At 50.3% G+C, this 22,594-nt stretch overlaps 1 protein-coding gene across 1 annotated transcript in view; it reads left to right on the top strand.

The window, feature by feature from the left end:
• Positions 1-3,129: 3,129 nt before the first annotated feature.
• OLFML2B (olfactomedin like 2B) overlaps positions 3,130-22,594 on the top strand; it is a 39,566-nt gene continuing 20,101 nt past the window's right edge. The window contains exons 1-3 of the mRNA XM_075564065.1: positions 3,130-3,644; positions 6,465-6,728; positions 8,917-9,024. Of these exons, the coding sequence (XP_075420180.1) occupies positions 3,471-3,644; positions 6,465-6,728; positions 8,917-9,024 (546 nt within the window). The 5' untranslated portion in view covers positions 3,130-3,470. The remainder of the gene's footprint in view (positions 3,645-6,464; positions 6,729-8,916; positions 9,025-22,594) is intronic.

The raw sequence follows: 22,594 nt of genomic DNA, 5'->3' as shown, positions 1-22,594 counted from the left end.
CAAGTTCTGATACAGTCAAGTACCGGGGTTCTACTGTACTTCTTCCCAGACAGACTTACCTGGCACTCGGTGGTATGTTCAAGATTCTTAGCCAACACCACAATTCAAATGCATGAATTCTTCTTGGGTCAGGTCCACTTTAGTCCTCAAAGTGACCTCTTGGATTTTGAACACTTTCAAGAAGGTTTTTTGCTACAGATTTTCCAAACACAATATATCGTTTGATTTCTTAACTGTGGCTTCCCTGGGCATTCATTGTGGATCCGAGTAAAATGAAATCCTTGACAACTTTAACTTTTCACTTTATTCTTGGTTGAGCTGTGAGAATTTTGATTTTCTTTCTGTTGAGGCGAAAATCATACTGGAGGTTATAATCTTTGATCTTCATCAGTAAGAGCTTCAAGTTCTCTTCATTTTTAGCATTCAGGATGGTCTCATCTGCATATCACAGGCTGTTAATGAGTCTACTTCCAATCTGATGTTGTTTTCTTCTTCATATACATAGTCCAGCTTCTGGAACTCAGCATATCGAGCTAATAAGGATGGTGAAAGACGACAACCCTTAACCACACCTTCCCTAATGTTAAACCACACAGTATCCAAGTGTATCCACAGACTACATCCAAGATCTCAACCACCCTTTCCAAATTGTATTTCCCAATATTATTTTGATTGTATGTCAGTTTCTAGTACAATAAGCTTCTTTGTATATCCAATTCATTTCAGCAATATTTCCTTTGTAGGAGCCCTGGTGCTTAGTGGTTAGGCATTGGAATGCTAACTGCAAGGTCAGCAGTTTGAAACCACCAGCCACTCCACAGGAGAAAGACAGGACTTTCTTCTCCTGGAAAGAGTCTCAGAAACTCACTGGGGCAGTTCTACCCTGCTTATAGGGTCCCTGTGAGCAACATGGACTCAATGGCAGCGGATTTGGTTTTGTTTCATTTGGTCTACTTTATGTCAAAGTATTTTAGACATGTTATCAGAAGGGACCAGCCCTGGAGGACAACATGCTTGACAAAGCAAAAAAGATAAATATCTTCGACAAGATGGATCGACACAGTGACTGCACTGATGGGCTCAAACAAAAGCAATTGTAACAGCACAGGACCAGGTAGTGTTTCATTCTGTTGTACATGAGGGCGCTATGAGTCGGAGACGTCTTGACGACACCTAACAACAACAATTTAGTGCTGTGAAGCCCTGGTGGTGAACTGTGTTACACGTTGGGCTGGTAACTGCAAGGTTACTAGCTGTTCCTCAGGAGAAGGAGGAGGCTTTCTACTTTCCTAAAGAGTTACAGCCTTGGAAACCCAGGGGAGCTGTTCTACCCTGTCCTATAGGGTTGCTATGAGTCGGAATGGACTTGCTGGCAGTGGGTTACTCTGTGCCAGGCACTAGATAATAGTGGTGGACAAAATCAAAGTCCCAACTCCAATGGAGTTTACAGTTCAGTGAAGAGACCTGCTAAAACCATCCAGAAAGAAATATAAAACTGTAACTCCCATCCATCTGTGAAGAGTACACTGTGCTGTTGAAGTATCTAATAAGAGCAACTGCTGTGGAAGTGCAGTCACGGAAGGCTTCTCTGAGACCTGAGCACCCAGGGGAGATCTGGAGCTGCACGCCAGGCTGCTGTCTCAGTTGATCTCTCTCTCTCTCTCTCTCTCTCTCTCTCTCTCTCTCTCTCTCTCTCTCTCTCTCTCTCAATTCTCCTGTCACCCCAGTCCCATCCCCACTGCCACTGTTGCATGAAATCTTTACTGACCTTTCAACCGGGCATGACCTACTCACCCTTTATGTCACATGGAATGGACACTCTTACTCTGTTTCCTGATCTCTTTACATCCGCACTCCCTCTCCCATCCCCAATCCTTCTGGAAAATGTAAACTGTCATTATTTCCATTAATATTTAGGAGCCTACTTTATTGTCTTGCACTTAGTCAACAATTTTATTTTAGTTGAATTAAAAAACTACATTTTATAGATCTTTGCCACCCCTAATTCCAGAAGAGCTTAGATAGTTTACAAAGGGGGGTGAGGAGGTGTGTGTGTGCCCGCGCAAGGTTCCTGCAAGTCCTGATGCTCAGAACACTGTAAGAAAACTAGGATTTTAAAACTATTTAAAATGCATTAACAAGGATTATTATCATTTTTTTCAACTACCAGCACTTACATGGATTATTATCATTTTCTTTCAACGATCAGCACTTAAATGAGTGGAAATCTCCTTATTATTTATTGGTCTTTATCCTTTGGCATAGGTGGCAAGTGATTGAAGTCCGTGGCTGCGGGGCCTTTCCCATCTGCGGCGGGTTTGGCTGAGTTCCGTATTTCCAAGAGAGCGTTGTCCGGAAGGCACAGGGCTCTCTTCGCCTTACACTCGCACTGTTTACACCGTCTACAGGAGTCGCTGACTAAAGAACACCGCCTAAGCGCAGGCTCTTAGGGTTGATCTGCGGACCGAGAGCATGAGGCTTATCCCAAAGCCTGCAGCTGACAGGAGTCGTTCACTCGTTTGGCGGGACACACAAAGAGTGTCAGAGACGCGCAGCGAGGCTCCTGCTGGTTGAATCTTTAGCCAACCCAGGACACACTCCAGCAGGGAAGTTCACTAGTTAGCCTCTGGGTGGAGGTATGACCAGGTTCTAAAGTGTGGCAGACCCACTGCAAGCTTCCAATGGCGCTAAGTTCAAAGCTGCCAGAGACCGAGAGGGGGAAGAAACGCCCGCGGAGAGCGCGCCGCTCCTGCGCTTCAGGTGCACCCGGGGTGGGTGGCCGGGACCCATGCTGGCTGCCGCTGGAAGCGAGCAAGACGCCTGCTTCCCGTCTCAGAGGAAACTCGCTGCTCTCTGAGGAAATGGACACAGGGGACCCCCCAAAAAATATCCTTCCGACCCCCCTCCCCTCGGGGTGACTGCTCGCCGCCCACGGACTGAAAGGACAGGGCGCCCGTCCGACGTCACCCCGGGCGGGCACACGCGCGCGGCGGAGCTGGGGCAGGGGGCGGGGTGGGCGCCCCAGCCTCTGCGCGCTTCCCGGTCCTCCTCCGCTGCGCCGTCACTGGCTGCATCCCCGCGGCCGCCGCACAATAGAGGCTCCGCCCCTCTCCCCGCGAGCGCTCCGCGCAGCCCTTGTCCAGCCGCGCGCCGCGCCCGCGCACAGTCCCGCGCGTCCCGAGGCTCCGCTGTGCGCTCCGCTCCGCTCTGCCACCTGAGCCCCTCGCCCGCGGCGCCGCCCCTGCCCCGGTCCCTCCACAGGGGCTGCTCGGTCCCGCGCGGCTTGCGTCTGGCCGGAGATGCCCAGGGTCTCGGTGGCGCACCCGCTTATCGGCACCCAAGTTTGGAAGGTGCTCTGAGCAGCCATTCTCGGGGTCCAGACCAGACACCCTCGCGCCCGCCCCAATCCTTGCCGAGACCCGGAATCCAGCGTTCTCAGAAGGGGTCGATCCCCTCGCGTCTCGTCCCTCATGGCCAGCCCTGTGCTGCTGGCTCTCTGCTTCGCCCTGGTCATGGCTGGGGGCTGGGGGTCTAGCACCAGCCCCACAGGGACGAGCGAGCCCCCAGACGGGCAGACGGTGGCGCCCACGGAGGAGGAGACTCTGCAGAACGAGGCGGACAACCAGGAGAACGTCTTGTCCCAGGTAGGATGCTGTCCCATGCCTTCTCCAATGCTGGCAGGAGCCCCAAGATGGTGTCCGTTGAAGCGGGGTTCTGGGGATGGGGGGCAACCGTTTCTCCCTACATTACCTAAGGGAACCGCATTTGCTTTTCGTTTGTCAGAATATTTCTTACATGGTGGGACTTGGGTGTTCCTCTCAAAATCATGGGTTCTTTCAAGGTTGGGGAATCAGCAGACAGGAGAGAAGAATGGAAAGACACCAACCACACAGCACCCTGAGAGGAAAGACTCAAAGGGAAAAAATCCTCGTGATTAAAAGTGATTAAAGGGTGCATGAAAAGTACTTTTGTCTGTGCGGCTGTTTGTCAGGATTGGAATGCGAAAACAAGCACACAGCGAGGCAGATGGTGTGACCCACGGAGAGATAGGTCTGGGTGCGGGGTGAGACACCAGCCAGAAGCAGGGATCAGGACAGAACAGCAATGGTGTGGTAAACGTGAGGTGCCCCCAAAGCAGTGGTTTGACCACTGAGATCATAGAATGGGAAGTTGGTCCCCTCTAGTCTGGCAGACAGACCATCAAGGGGGACTATGTTACAGATGATGGTGATGGGCTCTGTAATTGTGTGTTTACAAAGTATCTCCCTTGTTGTATCTGACGCAGTCCTCAAGACCTCTTTATACTCATTCTATTGATAAGGGGAGGAGCCCTGGTGGCATAGTGGTTACAGTTTGGGCCGCTAACCTCAAGATTAGCTGTTTGAAACCCTCAGTCACTCACGGGCAAGTCGGGGCGGGGGGGCTGTCTTTCTACTCAAGTAGTCTTGGAAACCCACAGGGCCAGTTCTACCCTATCCTAAAGGGTCGCACATTAAAGAATATCAGTGATGGGCAGAGGACTCCTGGTAGCACAGTGGGTTGTGTAGCTAACTTCAAGGTCAGCAGTTTGAAATCACCAGCTGCTCTGCAGGACAAAAATGAGGCTTTCTACATGCCCTAAAGATTTACAGTCTCAAAACAAAACAAAAAAAGAGAGAGAGAGAAAGATTTACAGTCTCAGAAACGCACAAAGGGCAGTTGCAGTCTGTCCTACAGACTCACTATGAGTCAGAATCAACTTGATGGCAGCGGTGGGCAGAGCAGGGTTTCTTATCATCTTCAGCCCAGATCCCGTGACTGTAAGGGGAATTGTCTCTGGAGAGTTGATCTCATGCTCTTAAGAGCAGGCGTGAGGCTTGCTCCACGATTCTAAGGAGGAAAGCTAGCCAAGCTCTGTAGCGCTGTCTGCATCTCCATTGAGCCCTTGGACTGAGTATAGTCAGCTATACTTTAGGATTTAGTGGACACTGGACCCCTCACCCCTCCTTTGATAATAACGCTAATGTATGCCCTATAACCACCCATCACCTCTCACTGATTTTCTAAATCCACAAAAGATACAAATCATTCCATTGGGCTCTCCGGAGTCACATCCACAGAAGCTTTCCTGAAACTCCAGCCTTCTGAAAGGAAAGAATCGATGCAGGGCCTCCCTCCAAGCAGGGCGGTGTAGGAATCAAGGCTGAGCTTCAGGGAGCAGACAGCCAGGATTTACTGTGGGCCCTTAACGAGCCACATTAAGTCACCCTGGACTACAGCTCCTTCTTCTACGGATCCATTCTGTAGTTGACAACAGGCCTAAAACGCATATTAGCATTAGAAGAAATGCAGCCTTTGCAGGGAAAACATGACAAGCTTTCTTCTCCTCACAACAGCATCCCAGGCATAGTCCCCCTCAGAAAAGCTCACTGCCTGCCTGCCAGCCTGCCTGCCTGCATCCTTCCTCAAATGAAGGAACTGCCCTCTGTGTCTAGGAGGGCCGGGCTAGGGGGATGCAGGGCTTGTTGGAGAGAAACCTTTCCACCAGCCAGAGCCCAAGGCAGGGATTCCAGGAAGCCTGCTGTGGTGTGTTTTCCTGCCCGGAGAGGCTGGCAGGGGAAAGATCTCAGAAGGAAATATTTAGCATTGTAGAAGACACAAGCACAGGCGATGTGTTTTCCTGAGTTTGGGTTCAGATGCTGTTCCTGGGTCCAAACAAACCTTTCAATGAGCAAACCTTGCTGCCTTTGGGCCAGTTTCTCACCTCCCCACTCACTTCCTCCATCTCCCTTATTACATCTCTAAATTCAACCCATCCTTGCAGAGGCAGGTCTAACATTACTTCCGACATGAGGCCTTCCCTGGCCCCTGGCTGGAGCTACTTTGTCCGTTTGAGCTCCCCCCCACTTTAGCTCTGCCTCCCTGGGCACCTACCACTCTCCACTGTGTGCTTCCAACGCTGGACGTGCCCGAAGGCTGTCTGTTCCGGCCCATTTCGTTATGTCTTGTGGAACACCTAGTACAGTGCTGGCCCAAAGATGGAGCTCAGTGAAGGGTAGAGAAACGAATGAGGATAGAAGCAGGTCTTCACTCTTGAAAATCAACTTTCCAGTCCCTCCTTCAACGCTTGCTCCTTTTTTTTTTCTTTTAAAATTGAAACCTGGATTCTAGCAAAGGCAAGGGTTATTGGAAGGGATGATGGGTCTCATCTGGTTTTTTCCTTTGAATGATGAAAGTTTAAGGCCCCGGGAGAAATACAAAGCTTTCCAAGACAAACCAAGAGAGCTGAACTCTGAATGCCTTCAAGGAAATGCTGGAGTCAGCAAATTGCATGGCGATGACCTGTTCCCTCCATAGTTCACAGTTGGCCGAGGTCTCTGGCTGGTGCAGGACGTTTGACATTTACAGGGAGAACTGCCTTCAGAAGGCTGACTGACGCCTGTGTCTGCATATCTGCAACCCTGGGTCTCTTTCTCTCTGTCCAGCTGCTCGGGGACTACGATAAGGTCAAGGCTGTGTCGGAGGGCTCAGACTGTCAGTGCAAGTGTGTGGTGAGACCCCTGGGCCGAGACGCCTGCCAGAGGATCAACGAGGGGACTTCCAGGAAGGAAGACTTCTATACCGTGGAGACCATCACCTCAGGCTCCTCCTGCAAGTGTGCCTGCGTCGCTCCTCCATCTGCCCTCAATCCCTGTGAGGGAGACTTCAGGCTGCAGAAGCTGCGGGAAGCAGACAGCCAGGACTTGAAGGTAGGCTGTGTGGGGGGCACTGCTGGAGGAAGGCAGCCCTTCCCATGAGCTCAGCATTCAGGAGTGCAGCCAGGGCATTGGAGGAAGTGAGAAGGCCTTTGCCTAGGCAAGAAAGACTGTTGTGAGCCTTTAAAGGAGACCAGTCCCTGGTACCTAGAGTCTTGTGTGTGGATCTGAGGCAGATGCTCAGACAAACTGGCCATTGTCAGTTCTGCATCTGAGGCAGGTGCTGAGGGCAAAATGTGCCTGCCTGTCCTCACAGAGCCAGGGAGGTCGGGCCTGTGAGCAGCTGCCAGACCCAACCAGCCAAGTGAACTCAGTGTTCTTTCCAAGAGAGGAGCTGCTCGTGTGCGCCCTGGAGAGGGAGGAACTTTTGGACCTCCACACTAGAGCTGGGGTAACCCAGGTAGACTGAGGCCTGCTCTAGACCCCGCCACCAGGCTGTGATAGACTCCAGAGGGTGGAGGATCTCAGCCTCCCCCCTCTACCCAGCAACCCCAAAGATTAGCTTAGGGCTTCATATCATCCGGCATGGACCCATTCCCTTGCACCCTGGCATCATAGAGTGATCTTGCTCTTTAAGTCCAGCTGAGAACTCCCGATCAAGTTATTTCATTTGTTTGACCTCAGTTTCCTTGAATAAAATACGGGAGTGATAACATCTACCTTATGGGGTTTTTTGGAGAATCAGTAAGACGACAACTGTTGGGGACTTGACACAACTGTTGACATGTCCTCGTTGCTATTGCTGGCGCCGGAGAGCCGGTCCAACTCCCAGAGACCCTGCAGCACATACAAGAGCTGCCCCAGGGGCTCTTCATGGCGGCCTTTCTCGCGTGGAACCACCAGGTGGATGGAGCTGCCAAGCTTTTGGTGGCAGCTGAGCACTCAACCATTGTGCCACTAGGGTTCCTGGACAAAGAGAGCTCAGTAGATACAACTTGCAAGAATGAATGCTCCTGGAGTTGCCAGCGCTGCCCCTGCTACCTGGTGCGCACTGAGTGCCTGCCTGGTAGCCACTACGATGCCTCTGTGTGATGATGGCCCAGGACTCAGGCCTATCACTCAGAGTGGCAGCTCTGCCAGCTGGCTGGTTCCAGTCACCCCCTCATGGGATTGAACTCTTCGGAGCTTCTGGAACAATAGCAGGCAAATTTTTCCTTTAGGTATCAGAAAATCATCACTGTACAATCGCATCCAACTTCCCTGACTCTTACCCAGACTTTGGCTATCTCCCCCCGGTCAGGATAAGTCACAGAGATGGGAATCTTCATCTGCAAATCATGCTGGCCGATGCACAGGGAGCAGAGGTTTTGAAAATGCCTCGCCTGGGAGGCTCCGTTTGAGCATCTCCCATCTGCCCCCTTGGCCTGCACTCAGAATGCCCTGCATGCCCTGAGACCCAGCCTCCTTCCTCCCAGGGACTCTGTTTGGGAAGGACAGTATGAAAAAAACTCAGAAAGTGCAAGTATGACAGCTTAGTATATGACCCCAAGTCGGTGCCTTAGGTCTCCCTTTGCCCCAGGGTCACTTTAGCTATGACTACCGAGGAGCCAGCCACCTTTGACTTTCAGTGGACAAGGAAGCGGAATGTTTGAGAAACATCTCCTCCAGGCACTGCTCTTGAGTCTGCAGAAACTATTTGTTCCAGGCCAGTGGCTGAGCAGGCCCTGCTTTCAAGAGATCCCATCCCAGTAGCAAAGAGGCATGGGTGCGACTCTCAGATATAACAGAAGAGCGGTGACCGCTTTGGCAGGCAGGCATCCTCGTGCCACAATGGGGAAGCACTGGGCTTCTAACAGAAAAGTTTGTGGGTTGAGCCCACTCAGCAGACCTGTGGGAGAAAAGCCGCCAATCTGTTTCCTGTAAAAATGGCAGTTTAGAAAACCCCAGGGGCCATTCTGCTCTGTTCACAGGATCGTGCTGAGCTAGAATCAACTCCGTGGCAGATGTCTAGACCTCAGAGTTTGCTTGTTCTCGGAGAGGTCTCCCACGAGCTTACCCAATGACTGTGGCAGCAGAAGGCAGCTGCACCACTGTGTAACTGCCCACACAAATACCACTTTCTCAGAGCCAGCCCCTCCTCGCCTGGCTAGTGGCTTCCCTGTGGAGCCTCCAGACAGGGAGATCTGAAAGGAAAGTCCCTCCCTGCCCCAGCCTCTGCCTAACTCTCTGCCTTGCTCCATAGCTCTCCACCATCATGGACATGCTGGAAGGCGCTTTCTATGGCCTGGACCTCTTGAAGCTGCATTCGGTCACTACCAAGCTGGTGGGGCGAGTGGATAAGTTGGAGGAGGTAAGGAAGAGTCTGAATTTCTGTATCCTTGCCAGGCCCCAAAGTGGATCTAACTTCTCGCAATAATAAGTTCACCCTTGTGAGACTTAACTCACTTTATTCATTGGAAAGGAAAAAGGAGACATAAAATATCCCCTCAAGAATCATGCCAAATTATTTATTGAGAATCCATGGAATATAAATACCATATATATGTGTATGTATGGAGCCTTGGTGGTATAATGGGTTATGTGTTAGTCTGCTAACCACAGGTCCACAGTTCAAAACCACCAGCCTTTCTATAGGAGAAAGACAAGGTTTTCTGCTCCAATGAAGAGTTGCAGTCTCAGAAACCCACAGGGGCAGTTCTATCCTATCCTATAGGAGTACTTTGAGCCAGAATTCATTCAATGGCAGTGAGAGAGTTTGTATGTGTATAATACTATATATAAGGAATATATTTCTTTTTGTAACCTTGACTTCCAGGAAACTCAGTAGGAAATGAAATGTCAAAGTTCAATAATAAATATCTCACTGCTGGTATGAAGGTGGAATCATCTTCTTCCTGGGTATATAGTTGCCCAGTTCTTGTTCTGGTTTTAATTTCAACTGTTCTGGTGCATGTCTTTGTGTGTGTGTGTGTAAATACAAACCGTCACAAGTGCAAACAATTTGTGTCAATATAAGTTACTATAATGCAAACACTCATGTAACTACCACCCAGCTCAAGGAATAGAGCCACATGAATACCCTCAGAGGGGCCCTTCAAGGGGCCCACAAACCCTTTCCTGCTCGCCCCCCTACTAAAAGAGTCACTAACCTGAATTTTGTGCTAATTGTCTTTCTTGCTTTTCTGTAGATTTTTACTATTTCAGGGCATAGTCCTAAATATAATCATTTCATCTAGTTTTGAAATATATAATATCGGCACCTATGGAATATGCACGTGGGGTGGGGCAGGGTTACAGACATCTCGAATCTGCTTGGGCGTGAGGAGAGAGGCATATCATTGCAGTGAGAGTCTAAACTCAACCGGAGTGCCTTGTTTGTCCGAGCCTCGTCAGCTCTGCGCCTTCGGCAGGGTGCAGCCGTGCCACTTTTCCGTCACTCTTCATTAGTAAAGAGAGTACAGTGGCCCTTCTCTGACAGGGCTCTGTTTTATGTAGGTTCCAACTGGCGGCAGGGGTGACTGGGGTAGTAATTAATATTGTCTGCTGGAAAAGAAGTCAACCTTAGCACCCTTGGCTGGTGGTGGTGGGCCAGGAAAGGAACTTTCCTACACAGAGATACCAGTCTGTCATGACAGAGTCCCCGAGATAAGGGCGGCTGGTGTCATCGTCTTCATTGGGGGTGTTGTCTGACAATGGGGCAAAGAAGTCCTTATAGCAATGACAGTCATGCTGACAGTGAGCTTTGCTGCTGTGCTCTTCAGTGTAGAGGTAAGAACTAATTCAGTCACCAGAGAATCAGTGAGCGTCATGTCTCCTTATTGGCAAGAGCCTTGTGGATTCCAGTTCCCGGGCTAATACGTGAAGCCATGACTCGAGGAGATGTTGTTTCAAGTAGAAAAATGTTCTTTAATCTTTTGAGGATTCCTGTATGTGCTACATTAAATAATGGAATGACTATAAACCACTCAATATCCCTCATGAAGACACAAAGGGGGCAGGGGGCTAGAGTTCACCATGGAGGAGCTGAGGTTTCCTGACAGGTCCTTAGCAGGTGTCTCACTTCCCTTAGTCAGTCCTGATGATAGCAGCCCTATAGGACAGGCTAGACCTGCCCCTGTGGGTGTCCGAGACTGTAGCTCTTTACAGGAGTAGAATGCCTCACCTTGAGCCCACCGAGCAGCTGATCATTTCTAACTGCTGACCTGTGGTTAGCAGCCCACCAGGGCTCCTCTTAGTCAGTGTAGAATGTGAAAACATGGTAAGAGTCTACTTTGTGGCAAAAAAGAGCACTAGCCTAGGAGTCAGGAGAAAACAGCTTAGGACAGATCCCACCCGAGTCCAATTTTCTCCCCCTAAAATGGGAATTCCTGTGGAAAGGAAGGCCCTTGTGGAGATGGATGGACAGAGTAGCTGCAGCCAAGAGCCCAAGCGTTACAACGATTGTGAGGATGTTGCCGGACAGGGTGTTTCATGCTGTTGCGCACAGGGTTAGTGTGAGCCAGCACTGAGCCCATGGCACCTAACAACAACAACAACAAAGTAGGGATCGAGGCACCCTAACGGGTAGTGTTCAAACGCTTGACTGCTCACTGAAAGATTGGCACTGTGAACCTCTCAGCCACTCCGAGGGCGAAGGATGTGCCAGTCTGCTTTTCTCAAGATTTACAACCTTGGAAACCCGACAGAGCAGTTCCGTTCTTAGAGGGTCGCCATGAATTGGGTTCAAATTTGGTTTAAAGTGGGAACGGTGTCTGTCTAGTGAGCAGGATTGCTGAGGACATACAAAACCAAACCAAAGGCAAGCACCAAACTCCAAGCCAACCTCACGTCCGTCAGGTGGATTCCGACTCATAGCAACCCTATAGGACAGGGTAGAACTGCCTGTATGGGCTTCCAAAATAATCTCGATGGGAGTAGAAAGCCTCATCTTTTTCCCTTGAAGCAGCTGGTGGTTTCAAACTGCTGACCTTGTGGGAGCAACTCAGCATGTAAGGACTGTCCCCAGGACTTCTTAAATGCACACTAGTTGCTGTCAAATCGATTCTGATTCTTGGAGACTACAAGTATGTCAGAGCAGTGTTGAGCTCCGTCCCTAGTGTTTTCAATGGCTGATTTTTTTTTCAAAAGAAGTTCCCTAGGCCTTTCTTCCAAGGTGTCTCTCAGTAGACTCAAACCCCCACCCTTTTGGTGAACAGCTGAACATATGAACTGCCCGTTTTAGTGAGTCTCGATGGGGTGAAAGGTGAGTTAACCATTATGAAAGTACTTGGAAGCCGTTAACTAAAACAAGCCTTTTGGGTCATGACCAGGGACTAAGTGGGGCAAACTGTTCCATGTCGATTTGCCAAGTGAGCCAAGACGGGATGATGAAACCCTGCAGTTGTGGCAATTAGCTACAGGATACTCCTTCCACTCACAAACATGTTCCCAGCAAGCGAGGACCAGTTCCTTCTCCACCCACCCTAGGTGGCCTCCTCCAGAGGTGTGCTGATGTGTTTTCTGAACCTGACCGTTTGCTCTGGCGTGGTTGGTAGGCTCACACCACTTTAGGTCTGATGAGAGAGCTCGGCGTTCTGGGACAAGCTCTGCAAGCCCTGAGAGAGCAGACCTTGAGTTGAGTGAGTATAAAGGGCACCTGGAGTCTCCTTCTCCAGGCTCACCAGCCGAATGTGAGACTGGGAGTGGCCAACACCAGTGGAGCAGAGCCTACCCACCTACTTAGTGTGGACTTGTCCTCGTGTTTGAAACCACTTTCAGATCCTTTCAGATCAAAGGGGATCCAACAGTAGAAAATGCCTCTATTTCCCTTGCCTCCCCACATACCTAAACTCGTGATGCCTTGTATCAGAAGATTACATTCCCAGAGGATCAGAGGGGAGACAGACGCACCTCTTCTACCACCTGCCCTTGGAAGCCATGTGGTTGTCTTCTGGTGACACAAGTCAGGCCCTCCACCCCTAAGGTTGAGTGTTTCCTCCTTTGCCCTCCAACTGAGCCTTTCCTGCTGACAAAAGAGAGGCACGGGGGGTGGGGGGCGCAGGGAGTGGCAGGATGGTATCTTGCAGTCACTGGGATTTTGCCAAAATAATCCCTTATATTTATATAGCATTTTACTTAAAAATAAAGCATTCCACAAAATGAAATTAATAAGAGAAGGAAACATTTCCACAAACTCCCCTCATCTGTGTCTGTGTACACAAACATCTTGTTTTGTTGGTCTGTTTTGAAGTTCATGAAATGCTGTACTGCTGTGTGTAGCCTTCGGCAACTCTGCTTCTTTTCGTTCAACAATGTATTTCTGCCATGTTGCAATGGGGGACTAAGTTTATTAATGTTTCCTGCTGGCTAATATTTCATAGTGTAACTATACCAAAAATCAGTTTATTCATTTCTCATTAATGGGTTTTAGGGTGGTTGCTATTATTATTTTTTTTACTACTAGGAACAGGGCTTCCAGAAAACTCTTGTATACCTTCTGTGTGTGTGTGTGTGCATGTGCACATCAAAAAGTATGTGGAAAAATGGAATTAAAAGGCAATGAAAATTTCCTGTGGGGGTAAAAGCATTCCACCCGCATTAACTGACTTAGTTCTGTGGACAGGGTAGGGTGTGAGGCACCAGAAAGTTTGATGGCTTGCCTAAGATCTTAGTGCTGGGCACTGTAGAGCTGAACGTGGGTAATTTGGTCCCTTTTCCAGAGCTTTCTTAGTGGCCCCCATGATTTCCTTTGACTCATTGCTGTTGGCCTTGCAATCACTAGTTTTCCCACGAGAACCTAACACAGCTCCTCCGAGGGTTTCTGGGTAGAATCATGGCTGGGTCCCATAAATCAAGCTCAGTAAGATCAAAGTCGACTTAGGGAAGGTCCCACCTAGGCATACGTCCAGGCTCCTGTTACTCGGGTCAGTGAGAGGTTTCCCCAATCGAGGCAACCCAAGATGACAAGGGGCTCTGTGGTGTAACAGCAGAGTTTTAGGTCGGTCTCAGACTCCGGGGCCCCTGGAGCAGAGCACTGCCTCTCCAGCACTGCTTGAGCCCCAGCCATCTGTCTCCCGTTTGGACCTGCTGCTTCTGTCTGACTGTCTGGAGTTTGCAGTAATTGAAAAGGCAGAATGTTAGATAAATGGGAAAAAATAACAAAAACTCTGGCCTCTACAGACTGGCTCTGCAGGAGAAGTGGAAGTGAGATATTGCTCCTGCTTCTTGGATATTCTTAAATCCCCAGGGGAGGTCCTTGGAGGTCAGACAAGACAAAGGGGTCAGATTGGAGGGACATCTTGCCCCAAATAAGACCAGTATAAGCAGACACACTTGTGTACCGAGGAGGATGTAGGAATGGAAACTCCATTAGCAGATGAAAGATGAAGGAAAGTGAAGGAAATGGCAACCAGACAATTCAGCATCTCACGGCTTGGAAAATCAGCTGCAGGACCTCTGCTCGGCGGAATGGGTTTTGTTAAACTGTGGTTTTATTTATGAAGAATAGAGTGTACAGGAAGAGTGCGTAAGCAATGAATGTACAGCTTACCTCGTTATGATAGAGCAAAGGCGCACCCACCACCACCCAGCTAGAGGAACAGGGCAGCAACGGTGCCCCCAAAGCCGCTCACATCTCCTTAGTCTAGTCACACCCCTGCCTGGAAGAAGCCCTGTTCAAACTTTCATGTTAATCTTTCCCCTTACTCTCTGTTTTCAGTTTTACCCTTGAAGGATGCATCCCTCAACACAACAATTTTCAATTGATTTTGATCTTATAATATGTAAATGATATATAAATATTACATATTATTATATAAATATATAAACTCTTACTGAGCACATTGAACTTCTTTCACTCAACTTTGTTTTGAATACTCACCTATGGTACTTTTGTCCTGCCGTTCATTATGATGCATAGCACTCTGTGTGTAACCATAGCATAATGCACTTATCCTTCCTATTGGTGATGAATACGTGGGTTGTTTCCATTTCATAATTCATAACAGCCCCATGAACATCTCTGTGTATATATATATATGTGTGTGTGTGTAGACATCTAAAAATAGATCATGAATGACTGAATTTTCCTATGCAATATAAATAAGAATAGAACTATTAAGTTGTTAGGTAGGTTGATCTTCAACTTTAGGAGGTATCTCTGGACTGCTTTCCAAAGCATTAACAAGTTTACACTCCCTCCAGCAAGGTGTAAAAGTTCCTGTTGGCCCACATACATCTTCGCCAACACTTGGTATTGTCAGACTTTCTAATTTCTCAGGAGGCTGTGCCATTTCACTAAAAACCTTGCCTATATACTTAGGGGAAGCCTGAAATCCCATGGACATAGGACTGGTCCAGGAAGAAGTAACACTTGACATGGTTGGCACCCCAGTACCCTCTCACATAGTAGACCCAGGCTGATCCTCTCTGGAGAGGAGGTGCAGGAAGTATGAGTGTGTGCTGGAGTTGGATGGGGGCAGTGTGCACACAGCATGGACCTGAGGAGAGATGGGAATTAGATATCTAGAGGGAAAGTCTTTAGCTTCCGGTGACTAAACAATTTATTGCCTAGAGGCCTGACTCTGGCACTGATTTGGCTCAAGAAGGGACTTCATCCTGAGCTCTGAATGCACCCAGAGCCCAGAGGCTGGTAAGCTGCGCACAGATCTAAAACTGGATTATGAAGGCAGCGGAAGCAGAGGTATCGGGCACAACCCCTAGGACCACAGCTTGCTCCAAGACCAGAACTATTAGCAAAGTAGAAACATAAGACCAACAGAGGGACGGCTCATTCAAAGACTCAGTTGCATGAATGCATTCGTAATACACTTAATTTGCCTAAAATCTGCAAATCTTTGTGAAGAAATGCCCCACCCCCAGCTAGCTGCAAGGTACTCATAAATGTCTAGACGTAGTTTAATCTACTATGGCTTCATACATGGTATATGTATGGGTGTATGTCCCGAGCTCTTAAAACAGACATACGTATGCATACTTCCTGCCATGGGATCCTGTAGCTGGCGCCCTGCCGCTACTGCTGCTGGCTTTCGGGAGTTTTCCCTTTCTCTGCTCACACCTGCCTGCTGGAGTTTGCAAACCCCGGTCCTGGTGAGCAAGCTAAGCACAGGGAACCTTGAGTGTCAGCTGCAGCCTTCTCTCCAGACAGCATAGCATCCAAGTCCGAGTTACAGGCTACGAGAGGCTTCCCAGACACGGCCCTCCCCAGCCCTGCGCCGCTGACGGCTTCCCTTCTGAAGTCACAGGTGGGGCGGCCTGTGTGTTTCTGGCCTGGAAGCCCCGAACCAAGGCGCCCGACCCTGGGGGTCGGTATATCTTTCCCACTATTGAATAGATAGCTGTGCAGGCCTGTCTGTGAGTTACAGAACCTGGATCCTCCAGTCACCTCCTGCCGCCACCCTCCGTTGCCACCAACACACCCCAAAATGCTCATTCCCTCTCCCTACCAGCACTGCCGTCACCGCAGGTCAGGACACTCCTCAGGTGCAGCCTTGGAGAAGAGGGCGAGTCACTGTCCGCCCTCAGTGTCCCTGCTGGTGAAAGGGGAGAGGGTTGGATGAGGTGCTAAGAGCCACACATGAGTTCTAAGGTTATGTAATTCTTTTACATCTGAATGCGTTCAAGTCAATGTACTCTCCTGGAGGTATGCGCCGGGGCCGGTCCAATCTTTCCTCACTGGGGAACGGCAGGTTTGATTCTTGGCTCAAGGGGCTCAAATCTAAGAGTCAGTTCTCCACCTGCTGGCCTAAGAACAACTATGGGCTGTAGAGGGGGAAGTTTGTGGCCATATTTCCAGTAGGACTGTTACCCCTGAAATAGAAGTTCATTGTCAGCGGCCCGGGACTTCGGGCTTTTTGTTTGCGTGCTGCTCCTAACAGGCTGTGGACTCCAGGAGGGCAGCCGGGGTCTAAGTCATCTCTGTCCTTTAGCCCAGCACCTGCTGTGGAATAGATGCTCAGCAGCTGGGCAGGCGGGTGAGTGAACACCACAGCTGGCAGCCTGTCTGAGCCCAGGCCAGTCTCTGTGGCCGTGGGCAGAGGGATTGGGCCATTGGGAGCACCAGCTGCTTCCAGCTGATCCCCGTCCAGGTCTGTTCCCACAGGCTGGGGGCAGCATCTGGCTGTGGGGTCTGCTCCAGGCCACCTGGTCCTCATTGTGTCCTAGAGCACCCAGACGTAGGCGAGCAGGCGAGCCGACAGGAATGCGGAGCCCACCCACCATGGTCCAGTTGCTCCCACTTCAGTCACACAGAAACCCCCTTCCCCTATGTTCTTGAGCTTCCAGCTACTGGTGGAGCAGGACACCCACAGACCCTCTGCCCCAGACCCCTCAGGAATGAAGGTCTGGGTCACCCCGCCAGGCAAAAAAACACAGCCAGCTGAGGTGCTTGCTGAGGGCAAAGGTAATACAGAATGGGTAGCAGTAGAAGGTAGTTCTACCTATCAGTTACGACCATGTGATCAATTGCAAAATCGAGGTTTGTAATTAATGTATTTTCTTTATATGTGCTTATTGCACATCTTTCCTTTGTTCATGTATGAATATCAGATATAACTGGTCTCAGTGTGTTTTCACTTATATGTATGATAGATGTTTGATGATAAGTATAAGTGTGAATTCATTAATGTCCTGAAATTATAGATGGCTAAAGAATTGTGTACAGGTGCCAAGTTGGCAAGGGGTTGATTGAGGTAGTTAGTTTATTGTGCCAACCTGGCTGATAAACACATGTGGGATTAATTGAAGGGTGGAGAGATAAATGACTTGGTGAGCTTTGCCTTTTTTGTCAAATGTGTTAGACAGGGTTCTCTAGAGAAACAAAACCAGAATGCTAATAATTTTATATATATTTATACAGCTAGATATATAACATAAGAAATAAACAGTTAATTAAATTATAAAGCAGTACAAATGGCTCAGTGCAACTCACTCCCGTGAGACAGCTGTGAGACACTGGCAGTCCTTCAAGTCTTGAGGGCCGCTGGGTACTTCTCTGTAGAGCAATTCAGGCTATCCGGGCACAGGCAGCAAACTGCAAGGCAGGTCACCAACAGTCAGCCAGATGACAGGATCCGATAGTCCCCCCAGCTCAAGAGATGTAAATTCCAATGGTGTGGCGAAGCAGGTCTTGAAGAAACCTCAAATTACAGTGACACAGTCCACGGGTTAGGTGCCCCACAGGTCGTGTAGCTTGCAAATTGAGGCAAAGAACAAGCAAGACAGCCGCACACTGGTCCGATGATCAAAGAGCAAGAGACAACGAAGGTGAGGCTCACCGAGCCACTTATCTCTGCTCTTCAGTTAATTCCACGTGTGTTTATCGGCCAGGTAGGCACAATAAATGAATTACCTCACCCTTCCAGGAAGCCTGCTGGGTAGGGCCGCACTTCCTGCTGTCTGCGTTGGGCCCTGGAGTTTGATGCCACTAGCTACAGCCTCGCTGACGTGTGTCTGTGTTTGTTTTCTCATGAACACCAGGTTCTTGCCTTCCTCCTGCCCACCAGTGTCAGCTTCAGCCACAACCCTTCACTGATCTTGTCCTTTCTACCTGCATAGCTGCTACTGAGCTTTCCAAGGCTAGTCTTGACCCAGGTTCACTTACATTGACTGTCCTAGTTATCTAGTATGGCTAGAACGGAAACACCCAGTGGATGGCCTTCGAAAACCAATTTATTCTCTTCGCATCTAGGAGGCCAGACATCCAAATTCGCATCAGCTCTAGGGGACTGCTTTCACTCATTGTTGGCTCAGGCTCTGGGGTCCTTGTCGCTTTTCAAGAGACACATCTCCATGTGTGTTGGCATAGACTATTCCCTGGATCTAGGAGGTTCTCAGCCCAGGCACCCTGAGTCCAAAGGAAGGATGACGCTCCCTGCTCTTCTCTCTTGGTGGTTCTGAGGCTCCTGTGATCCCTGCTGGCTTGCTTAGTCCTTTTTGTGTCTCAGAAGAGATGAACTCAAGATATAACCCAATCCAGCAGCTGGCATCCTACCTTGTGGACATAACTGCGTCTACTCCTGCCTCCTTTACATCACAGAGTGAACAACTCTGAGGAGAATTAGTCAGTGTGGACTCTAAGTGACTCCACAGGACAGGGGAGAACTGCCCTGTGGGTTTCTGAGACTGTAACTGTTTCCAGGAGTAGAAAGCCCCGTCTTTCTCCCGAGGAGTGGCTGGCAGTTTCTATCTGCTGGCCTTGCGGTTAGCAGCCCAACACAAAATGACTCTGCCCCACAGAATGGGGGGACATTACTTCTCAGTGAGAATCATGGGGCAGTCAAGTTGGCCCATATCTGGGGGGCGGGGCACCCACTTAAGCCAGGTGCTGTGATCCAGGCATCACCTCATCCGTTCTCCACACCACGCTTGCTGAGGAAGGTGCCCTGAGCCCTTTCTTATTTTAACTCAGGCCTAGACAGCTTTCTTCACTGGTGACATAACCGGGCTGGGGCGGGCTTGGGGCTATACCTGGCCCACGGCACCCAGCACCTGCGCCTCACACTCAGCCCTCCCTGTGCTGGGGGGAAACAAGACCAGGCAGTGTTGCCAGCAGCTCTACAGAGTGGTCAGCTTGCCCACTGGTACTGGTGATGGTGACTTAAGCCAGCGGTTCTCAACCTGTGGGTCGTGACCCCTTTGGTGGTCAAAGGACCCTTTCACAGGGGTCACCTAAGACCATCAGAAAACACATATTGTCCATGGTCTTAGGAACCGAGACACCACTCCTCTACCCGTTTCCAGGCGGGTCCACCCACATGCAGAGATGCCCACAGATGAGTACCCGGCGTGAAGACTATTATTACCCATGCTTTACCATGCTTCAGGGCAAAATTTCATTTATTTGTCATTAGAAATAAATATTTCACAATATAGAATTATATATTGTTTTGTGATTAATCACTATGCTTTAAGGATGTTCAATTTGTAACAATGAAAGTACATCCTGCATATCAGATATTTACATGACGATTCATAACAGTAGCAAAATTATAGTTATGAAGTAGCAACGAAGATAATTTTATGGTTGGGGGTCACCACCACATGGTGAACTGTATTAAAGGGTTGCGGCATTAGGGAGGTTGAGAACCACTGACTTAAGCCTTTATACGATGCCACCCAGGCACACCACATTTGCCTAATAGCTGGCCAAGGATTCATCTCTACCCACGGAGCCCATTCCTCTGGTCTACACCACCTGGTAATGTTGGCCCTCCGAGGCTCGAAAAAGCTCTGGCGTCTGTCCCAGCCGTGCTGGCTGCCAGTGACTCCCACCTCCTCTCTGGGATCTGCCTTGTTGGTCTGCGCCCTCCTGTCTGGTATCGGCTCAGCCTCCAGTGCACAGCCGCATGCCCCTACAGTACATGGTGCTTGTGCTGTGAAGACCACGCAGGGCCCTTGGTGCCGGCCTGCCTAAGGGCTCATGGCAGTCCCAGATCTTCATTTGCCACAGCAGCCACATCCAGCCACTCGTGCCAGGCCTCTGTCTGCCAGCTCTTCCTCCTTCTCCGTCTGGGCATCAGGATGCATGGCAAAGGTGGACAGGGTACTCGCTTCTGCCAGATATGCCCTTCCCACCCACCTCCCTTCCATTACATTGCCAACTCTACCCACGAGTCCAATTGTACCCCCCATAAATGCCACCATGGCAGCTGGTCCCGAGGAGAAGAACCTAAGGCATGAGGTCATGGTTCACCCTTCTGCCAGGGCAAGACTGGGCACCCTGTGTGGGCGGCATCCCCTGTGCCTCCTGAGAAGGCCTCACAAGAGGTCCCGGGGTGTGGGAAAACAACGGAAAGAAGTGGGGGACTCCATAAGACCAGTGTCCCCAGGGCTGAATGTGGCTGGGAGATTGTGGGGATGGGGGCAGGGAGGAAAGGCAGCCACTGGTGCCCCGGGGACACCGGCAGGCCAGCCCATGCGGGCCGATGGGCTGATGCCACCACCAGCCTGGTGTTTATTCAGGCAGCAGGCGCGGGCTGTGCCACTCCCCGGAGAGGGATAAACTGCCCTGCTTCTCAGGGCTCACAGCCCCAGGCTGTGAAGACGCACACCGGAAGCTCTTTACTAGAACCAGAAAGGGGATTGGGAGATTTAAAAATCTGTGAGAAACCCCGGGACCTGGGGGTGGAGGTGGGACAGGTGCAAATTCTGTGGGGTCACCCCATCTCCTCACAGTGAGTGTGCATGGCCAGTGCTGACTGGTTCAGGGTGCTCAGGAGCCAGGGGGGTTCTTATTTTCGTTAGGAAAAGAGGTTTAGGCCAGGCCTTCGAGGCCACCCTTTGCCCACTGCGGGAGCCCTGGGTGATGCAGAGAGTTAAGCTCTTAGCTGCGGTTATAGACCGAATGGCATCTCTCTCCCCCACCAAGGTATTGTAAATCCTATTCCCTCTGCCTGTGGAAGGAATCTCATTGGGAGGCCGGGGTTCGGCTTGGCCACTTGTATGATTTTCTAACTTGGGTAAATCACATTCTCACTCGGCTCACCTGTGATATGAAGGAGTGTGTCCTGGGGTCCGCCCCAGCGATCACATTCTATGAAAAACAACAGACAGGCATTTCTACGCCTATGACCTCATCTCATCCTTGTAACAGCTCATAGAAGCGCTCGTACGATGCCCATTTCACAGATGGGGAGACTGGAGCATGGGAGGTTGGAGTGATGGGTCCAAAGTCACAGATCTTACAATGGGGGCTCTGAGATGCTGTCAGACGGTTCCCTTCAGAATCCACGCTCTTCCCCATTGCACTAACAGGAGTGACTGCACCCCGGTCAGCCTGCTCAATCTGCGTACTCGTGAAGCCAGATCTTTCCTCGGGCGCGTCCGCGCTCACTGTGAACGCTGTGCAGTTTGGAAACAGCAGGCCTGGCCTAGGCCCCGAAGAACACACTGAACCCTCCCAGGGTGGAATCTGGCGCCCAGTGGGCGCTGCGAGGATGGCCTGGATGGGAGTTCCGGAGCCTGGTTCGTTTTAACAGGCATCTCCAGGGCTCTTCTTGAGCGCCCCTCCCCCCGAGTGTCCCCTGGAGCTGCAGTGTCTAGCCATCATGCCATCCTGCATAATAACATGTCCACTTGACTCAGGGCCACCGTGGCTGCGCTCTTGGACTCGTGGTACATCTCACCAGGCTGCAGGGCCGTGCCTGCCATGGTCTGAGCTGCTACACCTGCCCCGTCTGTTTAGTTAAAGGAAGATGGAGAGCGAACGCTTCCTTTGACTGACCCGCTTGCTTCTCCTACCAACTCATAAACAAGACACAGGGAGGAGAATCACCTTTTAAACCGTGGATGCTCCTGGGAACCTGAGAGGTGGGCAGGTGGAGGGGGCAGCCGAGTTGGACAGCATTTCAAGCTCAGTGAGGTCCAAGTTCTGAAAAAGTCACGGTCGGAGGAAGGCCTCTCTCAGGTTGTGCACATCATTGCCCGGGTTCAATACTCACTTGGCACTCACCTTCTGCAGGCAGTACCTCGGCCACCACCCCAGCTCCGAGCACACGCCCTTACTCCCCAGGGGATGCATGTGTGTACGGGGTGGTCAGCGGTTCCTGCCGGGTCCTCCCTCTCTCCCAATCCCAGTTGTCCCCACCTATCCCTATGAGAAAAGTCCCAGGGGGTTTTCTAGGAGAAAACCGCCAGTATTCTTCCGTAGACTCTTTGATCAAAGCCGATACCATCAGCTCTTCAAGTGTATCTTCGTTGGCTGCGTGCGAGCTTTTTAGACCCCAGACACTGTGCAGCCACCTAGGAGGCAGCACACACTCACTAGATATGTCATTAGGCTAGTGAACTGGGCCGTCCCATGAGACCATAGCCCGAAACCTCCAAACCCAGAAACCAAATCCCACGAGGCTTCGGTAGCACATAAGCTGCTTCTGCAGCCACTCTTGTTTTTGTTGTAAATACATTGATCACACTATTTTTGT

Source organism: Tenrec ecaudatus, chromosome 1, assembly GCF_050624435.1.
Source record: "Tenrec ecaudatus isolate mTenEca1 chromosome 1, mTenEca1.hap1, whole genome shotgun sequence".
NCBI classification, from domain to species: Eukaryota; Metazoa; Chordata; class Mammalia; order Afrosoricida; family Tenrecidae; genus Tenrec; species Tenrec ecaudatus.
Note: the sequence above shows the minus strand (reverse complement) of the source record. Positions and strands in the feature narration are given on the sequence as shown.